Source organism: Diadema setosum, chromosome 5, assembly GCF_964275005.1.
Source record: "Diadema setosum chromosome 5, eeDiaSeto1, whole genome shotgun sequence".
NCBI classification, from domain to species: Eukaryota; Metazoa; Echinodermata; class Echinoidea; order Diadematoida; family Diadematidae; genus Diadema; species Diadema setosum.
This window is the reverse complement of record NC_092689.1, coordinates 34,931,661-34,946,515: the sequence shown is the minus strand read 5'-3', so window position 1 is coordinate 34,946,515 and position 14,855 is coordinate 34,931,661. Positions and strand designations below refer to the sequence as shown.

The following is a 14,855-nucleotide window of genomic DNA, read 5'->3' as shown; positions in this document are numbered from 1 at the left end:
TGATATGTAACGCCTGATATTTCAGCACTATTATTATCATTATGATTGTGATAATCGGTACTTTAAAATGGGTTCAAAAATTCAGCCGATCAGAAGTGCTGAAATGAGTCATGTGTGTGCTCTTTTTTTCTTACTAACATGCATGGGCCTGTGAAAAGTGTGCAGCAAAAAAGCTTAAGTGCACGCTCACTGACGTCGCAATGTACATACTTTTAGCAGCGTGCACTCAATCAGCTACAAGCGCATGCTCAATCACTTATTTACTGTAAACAATATCTAAGTTTGTGTTCAGTGTGTTTGGAACAAGCATTTCTTCAGACATCTTGGCTGTTGAGCATGTTCGACCAAATGTGCAGCTGACTGGCTTTCACCCATAAGGTAACTGAAAAATAGATCATAGACTCACTTTATAAAACAAACAATGCACAGGTTCAAGTTTGTGATACTAGTGGAGAAGCAACGCACTCTCACCTGTGCATTATTTGTATAACATCAGCATCAACAGCATTTTCACTATTATCAAGTCAAAATTTCACTGATTTCACAGAGCAGCATTTCAAACCCTCTGGTCGGATCATTCAATATTGTCTCTTAAATCACCAAAGCTGTGAGCATTTCTTGCAATTTTTCTTCTATGCATCACAAATATGTGCATGAGAATTTGCTCTTCTCATTCTTTTTTGCTAGCGGTCTATTCTGCAGTAGCCTGTCCAGTATACACGTCAATCTTGTGAGTCTCTGAAACTGCACACGCTGGAAAAAAACAAACAAACCCGAAACAAAATGCGGTGGGCGGTGCCGGAGACTTGTTTACCTTTCATTGGCTCGTGGAGAGACTGGCTGGAAGAGCAGAAGCTGAGCTCGCGGCAAATATTCTCGGGGGACAACGACTGGGAGAGGAGCTCTATGATGAGGAAGCCGTACGTGCTGATGTAATTCCTGCATTCCTGCCGCTCCGCCTCGGGTAGAATATTGCACACCATCTCAAAATCGTTCAGGATTTCCTCCTGATGCACCATGTGTGAAAAATATAAACAGGTATGCATGCTAAATCCACGTAACAGTAAGAGCATCAGGGATGCCAACCTTGTAAAAGGCAGTGCAATATTCTGATGGCTGATAAAACAACATATTTTTGGTGGAAAAACAGTATTTTTACTTTTCCTGCAGTAGATACATGTGTAGAATAAAATTGTGAGAAACAAAATATTTTCCACGAAACCTGCAGTATTGGGGGTAAAAGACAGCACTGAACACTGCCAGAACACTAAACACTAAACACTGCCAGAAAGGAACAGTTGGCATCTCTGTAGCATAATGTGAAAACAAAGACTACTTCAAAGAAAACACAGCAAAAAATGATAAATATTAAAATAAGAGGGATAGAAAGAGAAAAGGGAAACGTATGAAGGAGAGATGACAGAGTATAAGAGAGACATATCTAAGAGGAAAGTGGAAGAGAGATAGGAGAAAAACAGAGAGAGAGAGAATATCGCTGTTGAGGTGACAAAACCTTGTATCTCAAAAATGTCACATGTTCAGGAGAGCAAAAAAACATGGCAGCCAAAGCATTACACGAAATGGGATTGCCTCCCCTCTGACATGCCTTGGTGGCTTCATTTTTGTGGTAAGCAGCTAGGATAGGACAAGACACCACTTGACTGATTATCTGACCATTAATCCAAAACGGTGATTTTCACCAAAATTTGAGATGCAAGGGTCTTGTCACGCCAGCGACGCTTTGTATTTTCACACACCTCTGTCTTGTTGTTGTTAAACACTTCAGCAAACAGGTGCATGACGATCTTGCATAAGTCGCAATCTTCGTCGGACACCCTCATGACTGGCGGCTTGGGACGGTTTGCCTTAACAGGCTGAACAGGCTGTGCAGCAAGGAGGGAGATCGCTGACTGTATACTCGAGGCAGGCACAGAGAGCTACAGAGAGGGGGGGGGGGGGGGTTGGGAAAGGGAAAGGGGGTGGGTAGGGAAATAGATAGTGTCAATATCCTAAGAAAGCATGTGTTTCACACAGTTGTACAGCAGTGTGCGCTTACCAAGCCTGAACCTACATGCTACTTGTCAGGTTTACATTGTACATTAACCCTTGACCCCCCCCCCCCCAACTGGGCTGCAGCCCCTCCCCCCCCCCCCTTAAAAAAAGTTTCAAAGCCCCTGCTCCTTAACTCCTGATGAACATGCCATCAAGTTTGTGATGCATTAATTGACAAGACACAATAATTGTGTCATGTCATGAGAACAGTAAATTATTTTAACAATGAAAGTACTACTAAATAAAGATGGCAAGGTTTTGGATCATGAACTCTAGGGCACTTGTTTTACCGCACATGTCAGGCTTATTGGAGACAACAACAACAATTGCACTGGAATATTCCGGTATGCCACACGCACACAGTTTTGTACCACAGAAGATGAAACCAAACAGCAACAGCACTTGGGCCTACACGAGTCAACCGTTGTGCATATAGGTGCATCTCATAGCACTTTGTATCCAGTGGAAAAGGTGCTCTAAAAATATCTACTATTATTATTATATAGGTCTGATTTAGCAAGAGCTGAAGATTGCCTGAATGCCATAGAAGGCTCATACCTGGGCAGGTGCAGCGTCAGAGGTGCAGAATCCAATCTCGGTACAGACTGTGTCGGGATTCTGGAATATTTTAAAAAAAAAACATGAGACAGCGTCACAAAATGGCTAAATCTGGGACTTCGTGAAATAATGAGGTATTGTCCACAACAAATATCTTCGGAGAATTTAAGTTCAATCAAATGAAGATCAGCAGGCAGTCTTGTCCCCATATTTAACTTCAAGATATTAGGATTCATGTAACGCTGATTTGTTAACACAATCTCAAAACTCTGCTATTACATACCTACACTGAAAACATGCATTTAACCATTGTATTTGTTACTGTAAAAGTGGAAATTTTTGCGGTGTTGAAATTTTCGTGGTTTTCGCACAACCACACACAAGCACGAAAATAAAACACATGAATATTTTTGCTTGCCACATGTTCCAGTATATTTTGTCTTGATTACGCAGAATTAAAGATACGTGAAACTCTTCTTACCCGGCCGAGCGCAAAAAAATCAGTCGCGCAAAAATATCCACTTTTACAGTAACCTTTTTTTTTTCCCTTCAACCACTCACAAAAAGTTTTCAAGTCACAGTTTTAAACAAGAGATACGAGGAACTACAAAATTCTGCTTTTATGGCGAAAATCACATCGAATCATACAAATGAGTCACTGAGCATGGAATTTAAGTGATTCATAGTTAAAATCAGGAAACACTTCAGGAACTCTGTCTGTTCAGCTTATCCGTGATGCTGTACCTCCTGTAAAAATTCCTGACAATATGATTGCAAATATACTAAGGCCAAAATGAAAACTCTCCTCCGTAGGACCTACATGCTTGTACGTCTAGCTCGACTCAATTCACTAACTTTTTTGGATTAGTGAGTTGTGGTCTCCTGCTCTGGTATACTCATGAACTCCATGCTACCATGTACACATATTTTTTAGAATATATTCAGCTATCTTTATCCCATCAGTGGAGAATGATGAGGTCCGACATTGATGTTCCATTTTTAATACATAGGACCGAGAATAAAACTCAAGCTTTTTTCTGCAGGGATTGATTGGAATTTTGCTGGGGTAGAGAGTTTTACATGCCAGGCATATGAGAGTACTTACAGAAAAAAAGAAAAAAAAATTTGAAAAATCTGGAACTCATATCAAAAAAGGTCTGAAGTGCATTAAACTGTGAAAATTTCAATGCATCTGAATTGCCAAAAAGTCTGAAAAGCATGTTTTGGGGTAGAGAAATCAAAGATCTGAAATCAGATGAAACTCTGGACTCTCACATCCCTGTAGATGTACTGACTCACCAGGGCGGTCTCTAGGTACTGGAAGACAGTGGGTCCGTAAGTCTGGATGAGGAGTTTGCATTCCAACTGGTACGATCCTGCATACTGGCAGAAGGTCTGAAGCTCTGCCAGGATCATTTGCTGTAAGAGTTTACCACAAGAAAATGAAAACAAACATATATAAACAATCACAGAGTTTGAGAAGTAGCCAGAACACTTCATGTGGCTGTACTCTTTTCCTATTATCATTACGGTACACAAATATGCATGCCATTCTATATCAAGCGACTCTTAATATACATTTCAGCACAGCACTCTAGTTCTTCCTCTTCCTGGTATTCTTGATCGAGTCTAGAGCAATTACATCCTGGGCAATTACCCCGGACCCTTCCCCTGACCCTAACCCTAACCCTTTAATCCTGAACCGAATACCCTCCCTAAACCCAAACTCTAACCCTAAATCTAACCCTAATCTTTACTCTAACCTTATCACTAAACAGTATTCAGCTGGGGGGGGGGGGGGGGGGGGAGGGGGGTAATCGCCTTCGGGGGTTAATTACCATGATACACATTGTATGGATAAATTAAAGGGGAAGGCTAGTAACTGATCAGTGGGAATCAGTGGAAATGCTGGGATATGATTGTTCCAATCCTAATGGGATTCATTCAAGAGTTCTTGTATATCTATTGTTGTGTGAAAATGATTTGCTTCAGAACGGTCTCATATTCAAGTAATGTGCAGATTAATGCTCCGTCACTGACCAGGGACGCTAACCTGGAAGCATTAAACTGCACATTACTTGAATATGAGACCATTCTGAAGCAAATCATTTTCACACAACAATAGATATACAATGAACTCTTGAATGAATCCCATAAGGATTGGAACAATCCAACTCCCAGTATTTCCACTGATTCCCACTGATCAGTTACTAGCCTTCCCCTTTAAGTCCCAGGGTAATTTGCCATAGAAATACTCATCTAGCCTCACTAAATTGGCAACTCTAAATTTTTACTGCATGCCCAATACTAGAAGTAGACAACATTGAGCTGGTTTATTTTGTTCAAGGGATCGTACAGTTTTGGTTGAGACCTAATTTCAGGTTTCTAACATTTTTTGGTGAGATAATGAGAAACCTCTTATGAAATATGAAAGAGCGTAATTCAATGAGGAATTCAAAATTTATTTGATGAAAATTGGTTTTGAAATGGCTGAGATATCCAAAAAAGAGCGATTGTAATAAAGTGTGGGTCCACACTTTATTACAATCGCTTTGTTTCACTTTGTTTTTTGATGCTTTAGTCATTCCAAACCTAATTTTCATCAAATAAACTTTGAATTCCTCTTCAAATGGTATGCTTTGTACTATATCATGATTGTTTTCTTGGTATCTCGCTAAAAGTTAAAAGCCCAATTCTCATCTTCACCAGTACTGTACCATCCCTTTAACTCTACACAAAATTTAAATAGAAGCATAGAAGGTTGTCAATTGAGATGACGTCACATTTAATTTTTCTTAGATGTGTTCCTGATTTAATAAAAGATCAGTAATAAATCTCGTGATTTTATTAAGAGATTTGATAATTTTGTAACCAAAAATAGACAATGGCATAAGGCCAAAATAGAACTCATATGAAGAGGGGGTTTCATTTTATTTTCCTTCCAGAAATAGCTTAAAATCGGTAAATGTTAATAGAGATACCACAAAACCCCCCATAAACACTCCTGTATAAACTATAATGCACACCATTTTTGTCCAGAAAAAAATATTGAAAGTTGGGCATGCACCTCATACACAAATGCAAGTTCCTGTGTCCTTGTTCTTTCTCCTTTTTTTTTTAAACAATGCCTAAAGCTGGGGTGCACTTTATAAATAAGTGTTTATAGTACAACTGCAGCTAAAACAGAGAAATATTTCAGACACTTTCAGCCCAATTGTTATAATTTACCTGAACTGTCTGGTTGCTGAGCATCCCATCCACATCAGTGATTAAATTTTTGCAGTCGCTGCAGAGAGCTGGGTCTGCCTTGAAAACCTACAGGCAATGAAACGTAGAAGGCCACACAAAGTGTTACTTCATATGATTGCAGATGCCGTTAAAATCTTGTGCATACTACATTACAGGAGCAAAGAGGTCATGCTGGCATAAACTAGCCTCTATTTCAATTTCACTTTTTTTTTTAAGTCTCTGGTGATACAATGAGGAAAAAGGTTTTCTGCTGGAATTGCATAAAAGCATAGGCTTGCAGGCAAAGTTTCATTCATCAGCAGATCAACGGTCTGAACAATCACTACGAGTGAGGATGGCGACTAAAATTGATTAACCGATTGTTCCCTCCAAACTCTTTCAAAGCATGAATTATCCAATTCCTCTCTTTTCTCATTGTTCTTTAACAATTCCATTTTTTGTAAGACTGCAAATTTGACATTGTCGACAAAGGTGCTTTACATTGGTGAGTTTCAGAGTCAAAGCCGTGATTCCAAAAAATGTGGTTTCAATACACTTTACTGAATAATACCACCTATATCATTCACTTTATGCTGAGATATATGTGTTTTTATTAGATTAAAAAATATATATATATATTGTAAGATGCAAGAAACACATGAGAGTATGACATGACTTTATCATGGACAACAGAAAATCATAAAACAAATAAGGCACACATTAAAAAAAACAATGGCAAGGCACACTGGAAGTCATGTCTACGTATATAATGCCTGTGGCGTTGATAGTGTGGCAAGTGGCATCTTGAATGAATGAACTGGAGAGAAGTTCAGGTACTTATGCTGCAGCTAGCTCCTTACTGGAAGGAGAGAACTGGAAGGAATGGAGAGTTATACAACAAAAATCTCCTCTTTGATAACAATGGTGCGCATGTATGCATGCTATATGCCATCCCAGAGGGAATAAACACTTTACAAACAGAAAAAAAAAAACCAAACAAATAACAAAAGGAAAGAATTCGGGTACTAGTCGTACCAGTCTGATAAACTTTTTACAGAAAAGGTCCTTGCCAATTAAATGATGAGAATTTTCCTTCGGGAGATTTAAAACAATGCACATCAGTTAGAGTTAATGATGAGTGATCATTTGTGGTAAGTGGTGAAATCACAGTATGTCCTTTGAGGAAGGGAAAAAAAAAACAACACAGAGAGACAGAGACAGATGAACATATATTGTCATTCAAAAATTGGATATGTCTATGCACTTGCACAGTATATGTAGTCAACCTCAGTTGGAAGATATGCTGGGGTACGGTGGGTGAGGGGAGGTACATATGAATGGATTCACGATCAATTACCAATGCAAATAATGGGGTACATATATCATATACTCAAAGTCACGGCCACCTCTATCACACTGTCTGTCGAGAGGAGAGATCTGAACTCTACAGACTGTGCAGTTTTAACACCCTTCTGGTACCATAGTAATATAGTATCATCAAATCACAAAATATTTAAAAGTAAAACAAATTTATAGCTTGGAAAAAGAACCAGCAAATAACAAGCAGACAAGTTGCAGTCTTTCACGATACAAGTAAGTAATATGGATTTCACTATTTACAATTTTAGAGCATATTTCCAATCAATATTTACAAAAGCAATTATGTTTCAACATACATACTTACAAGTTTTTTGTGGATAATCACTCAAACATCATTTACAATGATATATTTTTGTAATGATTTGCAGAAAGTTAAATGAAAATGGTGATGCAGAAAGCTCTGAATATCAACCCTGAGGAGAAACATGGTATTAAAGTTCTCCAGCTGAGTGATCCTTGATATGAAAAAAACAACTGACAAAGAGAACATGACATAAACATGACTGCTTCCATGTAGAATATGCACACACAAACATACACAAACAAATGTTCACACACACACACACACACACACACACATACACATATACACAAGTATAAATATAGGGTGATACAGTATGATGCAAAGCAATCACACACGCATACACACTCACACGATATGTGTATCAAAGACGAGTTGACTTATTGATGCATAGTTGAGAGACTACACTCACCCATGATTATTTTGCATCGAGTGACAATTCATTTCACAGTTTAATCATTTCTCCAAGTCAAAATCTTTAGAAAAATGCCTCCATGTGCACATTTGTATGACACAGATTACAAGGTCGATATCCATGAAACATCATTATAAAAGGAAGACATTAAGGCAAATGGACATGTCATACCAAGTGAAGAGCACATCACTGTCATAAAGTAAACTGCAGACACGTAATTGATGCGCATAAATTACGATGAACATGAGCAAATGCATGTCAATATGCCGCTTTATAGATATATGCACGGCGGTGTGAATGACTCGCAATGAGTGCGTCGATGTGAGATGTAGCTTGCAGGGGCTGCTGCTGTGTGGGCCCTCAAAGCAGCTCTCGTCCTTTGGGCGTCCCCCGGAAAAAAGCAAAACAAAAGAAAACTTGCCTGTTTCCATAGCGATGAGGACATGCAGAAGCCTAGGTCATTGCATATGGTACTTGGATCCTAGAATAATGTCAACAAATATGAAAATACAAGACAGTTTTATGCTCTCTCTGATGCACACATAACTATGACAGGTTTGAATATCACCCCAATTCAACTTGACGGTTCTGATTGTCGGCTCCTGGATTTTACAAGTTTAATAATCAACTTGATGTGAAAGGTAGTTACCGTAAATAACAGTGAATTACACTGCACTTTTTATTTGTGCTTTATAAATAGGTATAAATTAGGGTGAAGTTTATAAACCATTACACTACACAGCCAAAACCTACTGAATGTTTGCATAAAGAGTGCAGAAAATGTTCAATGTTCAAAATAATTTCCTTTTCGTTAGGCATTCTACTGTATATTTCCTTCTCTTTTTATGGCAAAAAAAAATCAACACACTTTCACCCCCAAACATTTCACTCAATTCAACCAACATCCTGGCCGTATGTCTGTCTTTGTTTTTCCTCCCCCGATGGTCAAAAATTAAGGGGGTGTGGTAAATGCACAGATGCCGTTAATACACTGTTATTTTCGGTCATAGTGTAATATATGTGTGAGGATGCAAGGCCCCAAACTGTACATAATTTCATGGTATAAATCACCAATTTCAGCTCAATGATGTTACATGACAACTCTGAAAACTGCCGTGACTTTTCACTTATTCATGACGAACTTTCACTTTAATCCAATCTCAGGTCTCACAATCATACAAATTATCCAGACACACACACATCATGCACACAATAAACCTTTATAAATATACCCATTCAAAATAATGAATTGTAAGAATTTATTGCATGTGAGCTACCACATACTCAAATGAAGTCTGATACAGTCAAACAAAAATCATGTGAGATTATTCATACTAGTTATGTAAATTATGAAGTCAAAAAGAGCCTTATGATCGAATGATTGATAAAAGACCAGTCTTCCAAATTATGACAGAACAACAATAACAACAAATCACTAAGAAATGATTTCTCATATCTCATGCTATTTGCCATGATTTTGTTTTTTTTTAATCTCTTACTATTTTCCCACACCCTTGAAAATTGTTGTGCTCTAATCAAGCTCTCCTCAAGGTAGCTTGAATCCGGTAAGGCATATACATGTACTAGTGTCTTCAAGGCTCTCTACTTCACTGAAAACTCTTCTGCTTTATTCTTAATTTGATCAAAAATTGAAAAAAAGGTGATGCGAGCATTGCATGATGTACAGTAAGTTACATGACAGATCGTTAATTGCATTCCACCTTGCCTTATTTTGTGTTGTTGTTGTATCTAATTCACAAGATTTGCAAAACTGAAAACCAGCAAAAGCAAAAAAAGTCCCAATCTCAGCTCACCAGTGAGGAGACAATGAACTGAACGACCTGGTATCCGTACTGGTCTACGTAATCCCGGCACATGTCTGCACTGTCGCCCATCAGACTGCACACCTGTTCCACGGCATTCACTATGGCACCCTGAAGCAAGTATAAACACCAAACATGGTGCTAAGGACTATACAACTGACTTTGAAGAAACGGAACTTGAAGAACTTTTATCGCTGACTTTGAATCAATTTATCCCATCACATATGTATACTGATTCACCCTCCCATGAAAATATTATGTATCCACGCATGCAAATCTATTAAGTAGTGATTTCATAATATAATACATACGTAATTTGAAAATAGAAATTATTAAATCTTATTTAACTGTTATCCCACATTTAAGTATATGCCAATACGTAAATGCTCAAGTATTGGTTCTCTTGTCTGCTAATTCACCTAATCAAGGCAATCAGATTAACCAGGGAAGCTTACACACGTTTGCATTTTAAAACCTCACTATACCAACATTCTAGTCATTCTAGTCTGCTAATTTCTCAATTTTCTGCATACCTGTATCCTGTTTTTCAACTGAAGGATAAACAAAGGAGATTACATGTAGAGAGGCTTTAATAAGAATTAAAGAAAACAGACGCACATACCAAAAAAGTAGATGAACACAAAATATACCTGCACATTTGGATCATTCAGCTTGGAAATCACATCTGTAAAGAACTTTCCACAGTCAGTGCACTGCTTTGAAGGTCCCATTACCTTCTACAGTTTAAAAGAATAAAGAGAGAGAGAGAGAAAAAAACAAAAAACAAACCCAAGATAAGGCCTATTTGTTTAATTGCAGCCCTGATTCACAACCTGATTCAAGACTACACATGATTTCTTCAACCAAGGGTTTATGCATACTTGCAGTGTCTTCTCTGGAAAAAAACAAAACAAAACAAAACAAAACACATATATGCACTAGTCACAAATCACTTATTCAAAATCTTCTCCTTTTCTTTACTTTTTTTTGACTGTCAAATCAGATTTGTCAAGAGAGAAAACTGACTTTATGGAATTATTTTCCTTTGACATTTCATCAAATTTGCAGCAAGCAATCAAATAACTGTACAAGGAAAGAAACTTTTACCTGATTGACACGAGGAAGATGCACGGACATGCAGAAGCCGAGGTCATTGCAGATGGTGCTGGGATCCTGAAATGTCAGGTGATCAGGTGGTCACATGATTAACTCACATGGGTACACACAATGCCCAGGGCTAAGAACTAAAGCAATCAGTGCACGTGGGAATGTCTCACAAGAATTTCCCTCCCCAGCGACATCTAGCACGCTAATCTCCCCGGCAACATCTAGCACACTGCTAATTGACAATCCAAGGATGGTGTCATAGGCAGCAAGTATGGAGCCTAATTCAGTGAAACAGGATCCAGAATGGATATACTTCTCAAATACTGATCCAAAGACTACCCATGATTCATCATTCCTTCATTCAAATTTGCTTAGGGCATCTCAATACTGTCACAAGTCTGCCAAAATGTAATGATTACTTAACTATTCAAGAAGGCTCACTTTTACTCATGTCTGCTTCAAATTGTTCAGCAGTATCTACTTTGGTCACTGCTTCACAGACATAACAGGACAATACATCACTGAAAACTCCCAAAGATACGGTTCTTTTCAGTAGCTAGTGAGCAACCCACTTGCTTCCTGTTTGGTCAGCAATGTCCATTAGAGTACTGACAGAAAAAAAGCTGCATATTTCATAACAAGTCATGTTGAGTTTGCTGGACATAGATGGAAAATGACCGCAACTGCACGACTCTTCAATTTTACCGATGATGTGTAGAAAATTAAACCACCTCACTTTGTCACTTAATGAGTGCACAAACATGACAAACAAAATCAAATGCACAACACCTGAAACCACGCCCTAGCTGAAAGAAATATAATATACACAGTAATGTAATCATTGATTGCACATTCCTTCGTCTTATTGTTTCTTTCGCCTTCAGACTGCATCCATCGTCAAACTCACCAGTGATGAGACGATGAACTGGATGACCTGGTATCCGTACTGGTCTACGTAATCCCGGCACATGTCTGCACTGTCGCCCATCAGACTGCACACCTGTTCCACGGCATTCACTATGTCACTCTGAAGCAAATAACATCAAAATATGGTGCCAGGGACTGCACAACTGGATAGGAACCAACTGATTCTTGAGCTCTTATATTACTATCTTTGCCTTTGTATAATATATAAACTGATGCACTCTCCTATGAAAATATCAGGTAGCCAAGCTGAAATATGCATGCATTCATGTCATGTGTATCCATAAAGTAGTGATTTTGTAACAGAATACACATTAAGTAATCTGCAAAATGACTTATCTTGTTGCACCTTTGAGCAGATACCAATGTGCTGATGCTCAGTTATCAGCTCTTCTGTCTGTCCATTCAGCAAATTAGAAAGCATCAAATTCAGCAAAGCTTAATGTATATATGCAAATAGATGTCTTTGTGTTTGAAAGCAAAAACCCTTCAATTCAACTTTTCTTCTCAGTTGTTTCTTGTCTTTCCCCTGAAGGTTGCACAAATATGATTTCATATAGAGACTTTAACCAAACTTTACAACAACAAATAAAAAGAGGTATGTACAAAAAAAAAAAAAAAATGCAGACAGCCACAAATATACCTGCACACTTGGATCATTCAGCTTGGAAATCACATCTGTAAAGAACTTTCCACAGTCAGTGCACTGCTTTGAAGGTCCTGTAACCTACGGTTGAAAAGAAATAAAGAACATGATGAGAAAAGAAAGAAGACAATATGAAACCCATTAGTTTAATCCAAGCACTGACTTACAACTTGAACAAAGACTACACCTTTGGTTCACTAAAACAAGGATCTATGCACACATGTACATATCTAGTTCCTTCACACAATAAAACAATAATAATAATGTACATAAATGCACCAGACTCAATTTACAAATTCCACATCTTTTCTGTTTTACTTTTTTTTTGTCTGTCTGTCAAAGCACACTTGTCAAGTGAGAAAACTGACTTTATGGAATTATTTTCCTCTGTCACACCTTTCTTGATTTCAACAAATTTGCAGCAAGCAACCAATTAACTACACAAGGAAAGAAACTTTTACCTGTTTGACACGAGGAAGATGCACAGACATGCAGAAGCCCAGGTCATTGCAGATGGTGCTGGGATCCTGAAATGTCAGGTGATCAGGTGGTCACATGATCAATTCTCATGGGTACACACTATGCCAAGGGCTAGGAGCTAAAACAATCAGTAATGCTATGTATGTAGAAATGCCCGACAAGAATTTATCTCCCTGACAACATCAAACACACTGTTCACGGACGATCCGAGGATGGTGTCAATCACACAAAAAGTATATAGTCTCTTCGACACAGGATCTGTTATGATAAGCATACTTCTCAAATACCATACTATCCGTGTTGCACTGATTTCTTACTCTATTTCAATTATTTGTTTAGGGCATCTGAACATTTGCATGAGTCTCCAATTTTGTAAAAGATGTGTTTCAAATTAAAACCACATACTTTGTATCTGCAATAGTGCACAAGCTTGATAACAAAATCAAGTGCAAAATGTCAAAAACTATGTCCTACCAACAAAACATATATTACCCAAAGTAATGAAATTACTGATTTCACATTCCAGCATCATATTGTTTCTTTCGCCTTCAGACTGCATCCACCGTCAAACTCACCAGTGATGAGATGATGAACTGGACGACCTGGTATCCGTACTGGTCTACGTAATCCCTGCACATGTCTGCACTGTCGCCCATCAGACTGCACACCTGTTCCACGGCATTCACAATGTCAGTCTGAAAAGCGAAGAGACAAAGCATATCAGACATACTGAGCATACAACCATAGAGGGCACAGAACACTGCCACTTATCGTATACCATGGAAAATGTGCAACAGATCATGCAACTACTACAACCATGAAAGTGAATCGTAAGACATGCTAATCAAGTAAGTCATTATTCCTATTCTGATCAAGAGCAATGCTAAATTCCTTGTTTGTATAAAGTTATGGGTCCTGTTCAGATGGACACTAAGTTTAGTGTCACCCTGCACTAAATTGTACATATACATGTACCATATTTTCTATATTTCTCTATGTAATATCTCAGGCAGTACAGGTACATCATCAAAAACATATAATATTCTTTTATCAAGTTACTTCTGTCACTTATTATTTCTTCTTTTTTTCAACTTCAAAATGACTCTGAAATTTTAACAAATTCAAATTAATACTGTGTAAAGGGTACATGGCATTTTGGAGGAGGATTAGGTACATATCATATACGGGCCTGAATATGAATGGAATTATGCAAATCCATGAAATCAATCATCGTGGGAGATAAATAAATGGGACTGATATAATCTTAATAGCCATGAATGGCGTGTAAAGAACTTTTAGACACCTATGGTTGTGGGTGTGTGTGTGTGTGTGTGTGTGTGTGTGTGTGTGGAATGTTTGTACAACTTACTTCAATGTGACAGAAGCATGCACAAGAATGAATGAGTTACTTGAGGGAAGGGCTTACCTTATCGATGTCTTTCCCCGGATACGGCATGGTATGACGACAAACACACAAGAGGATTATGCGTCATGTTTGCCGATGAAAGGGCTGCTGGACGGCAGTGGAATGCAATGTGCGCTGTGGCTTGTCTCCTTACAATACATGATAGATACGTATGTACCACAAACTATCACTGCAAAATCATAGTCAGCATTTCAATCATTGTCATCATCATCGTCATCGTCATCATCATCATCATCATCATCACCATCATCACCATCATCAAGATCATTGTCATCATTGTCGTTGTCATCATCGTCATCATCATCAACATCATCATCTTTGTCATCATCATCGTAATCTTTGCCATCATCATCGTCATCAAGATTATTACCACAACCTTTGTGTACACATCATCATTTTGCATGCTGGTTACATTACAAGCTGAAATGAGTATATCACACTAGACCAGAAAAAGCCATGTCACGCCTCCTCACAAAATATCGTCACTGGGGCGACAAGACCTCGTATCTACAAAA

At 38.2% G+C, this 14,855-nt stretch overlaps 2 protein-coding genes across 2 annotated transcripts in view; both read right to left on the bottom strand.

Annotated features, from left to right (window-relative positions):
- Positions 1 to 2,604: 2,604 nt before the first annotated feature.
- LOC140228875 (prosaposin-like) overlaps positions 2,605 to 14,855 on the bottom strand; it is an 81,012-nt gene continuing 68,761 nt past the window's right edge. Inside the window, exons 18-20 of the mRNA XM_072309144.1 lie at positions 5,839 to 5,925; positions 3,886 to 4,029; positions 2,605 to 2,670 (exon numbers count right to left, since the gene is read on the bottom strand). Coding sequence (XP_072165245.1) covers positions 2,605 to 2,670; positions 3,886 to 4,029; positions 5,839 to 5,925 — 297 coding nt within the window. The remainder of the gene's footprint in view (positions 2,671 to 3,885; positions 4,030 to 5,838; positions 5,926 to 14,855) is intronic.
- Positions 9,740 to 14,370, bottom strand: LOC140228395 (prosaposin-like). The gene is made up of 8 exons (XM_072308614.1): positions 14,341 to 14,370; positions 13,490 to 13,609; positions 12,896 to 12,961; positions 12,432 to 12,515; positions 11,772 to 11,891; positions 10,865 to 10,930; positions 10,408 to 10,494; positions 9,740 to 9,868 (listed from the first exon to the last, which is right to left on the bottom strand). The coding sequence occupies exons 1-8, from the start codon at positions 14,368 to 14,370 to the stop codon at positions 9,740 to 9,742; spliced, it is 702 nt and encodes a 233-aa protein (XP_072164715.1).

Bases quoted from the DNA above. Each gene is read 5' to 3' on its own strand.
- LOC140228395 (XM_072308614.1), bottom strand. From the start codon at position 14,370: ATGCCGTATCCGGGGAAAGACATCGATAAG. The intron at 12,962-13,489 runs GTGAGTTTGACG...CTGACATTTCAG, and splicing joins AGTTCATCATCTCATCACTG to GATCCCAGCACCATCTGCAA. The intron at 10,931-11,771 runs GTGAGTTTGACG...CTGACATTTCAG, and splicing joins AGTTCATCGTCTCATCACTG to GATCCCAGCACCATCTGCAA.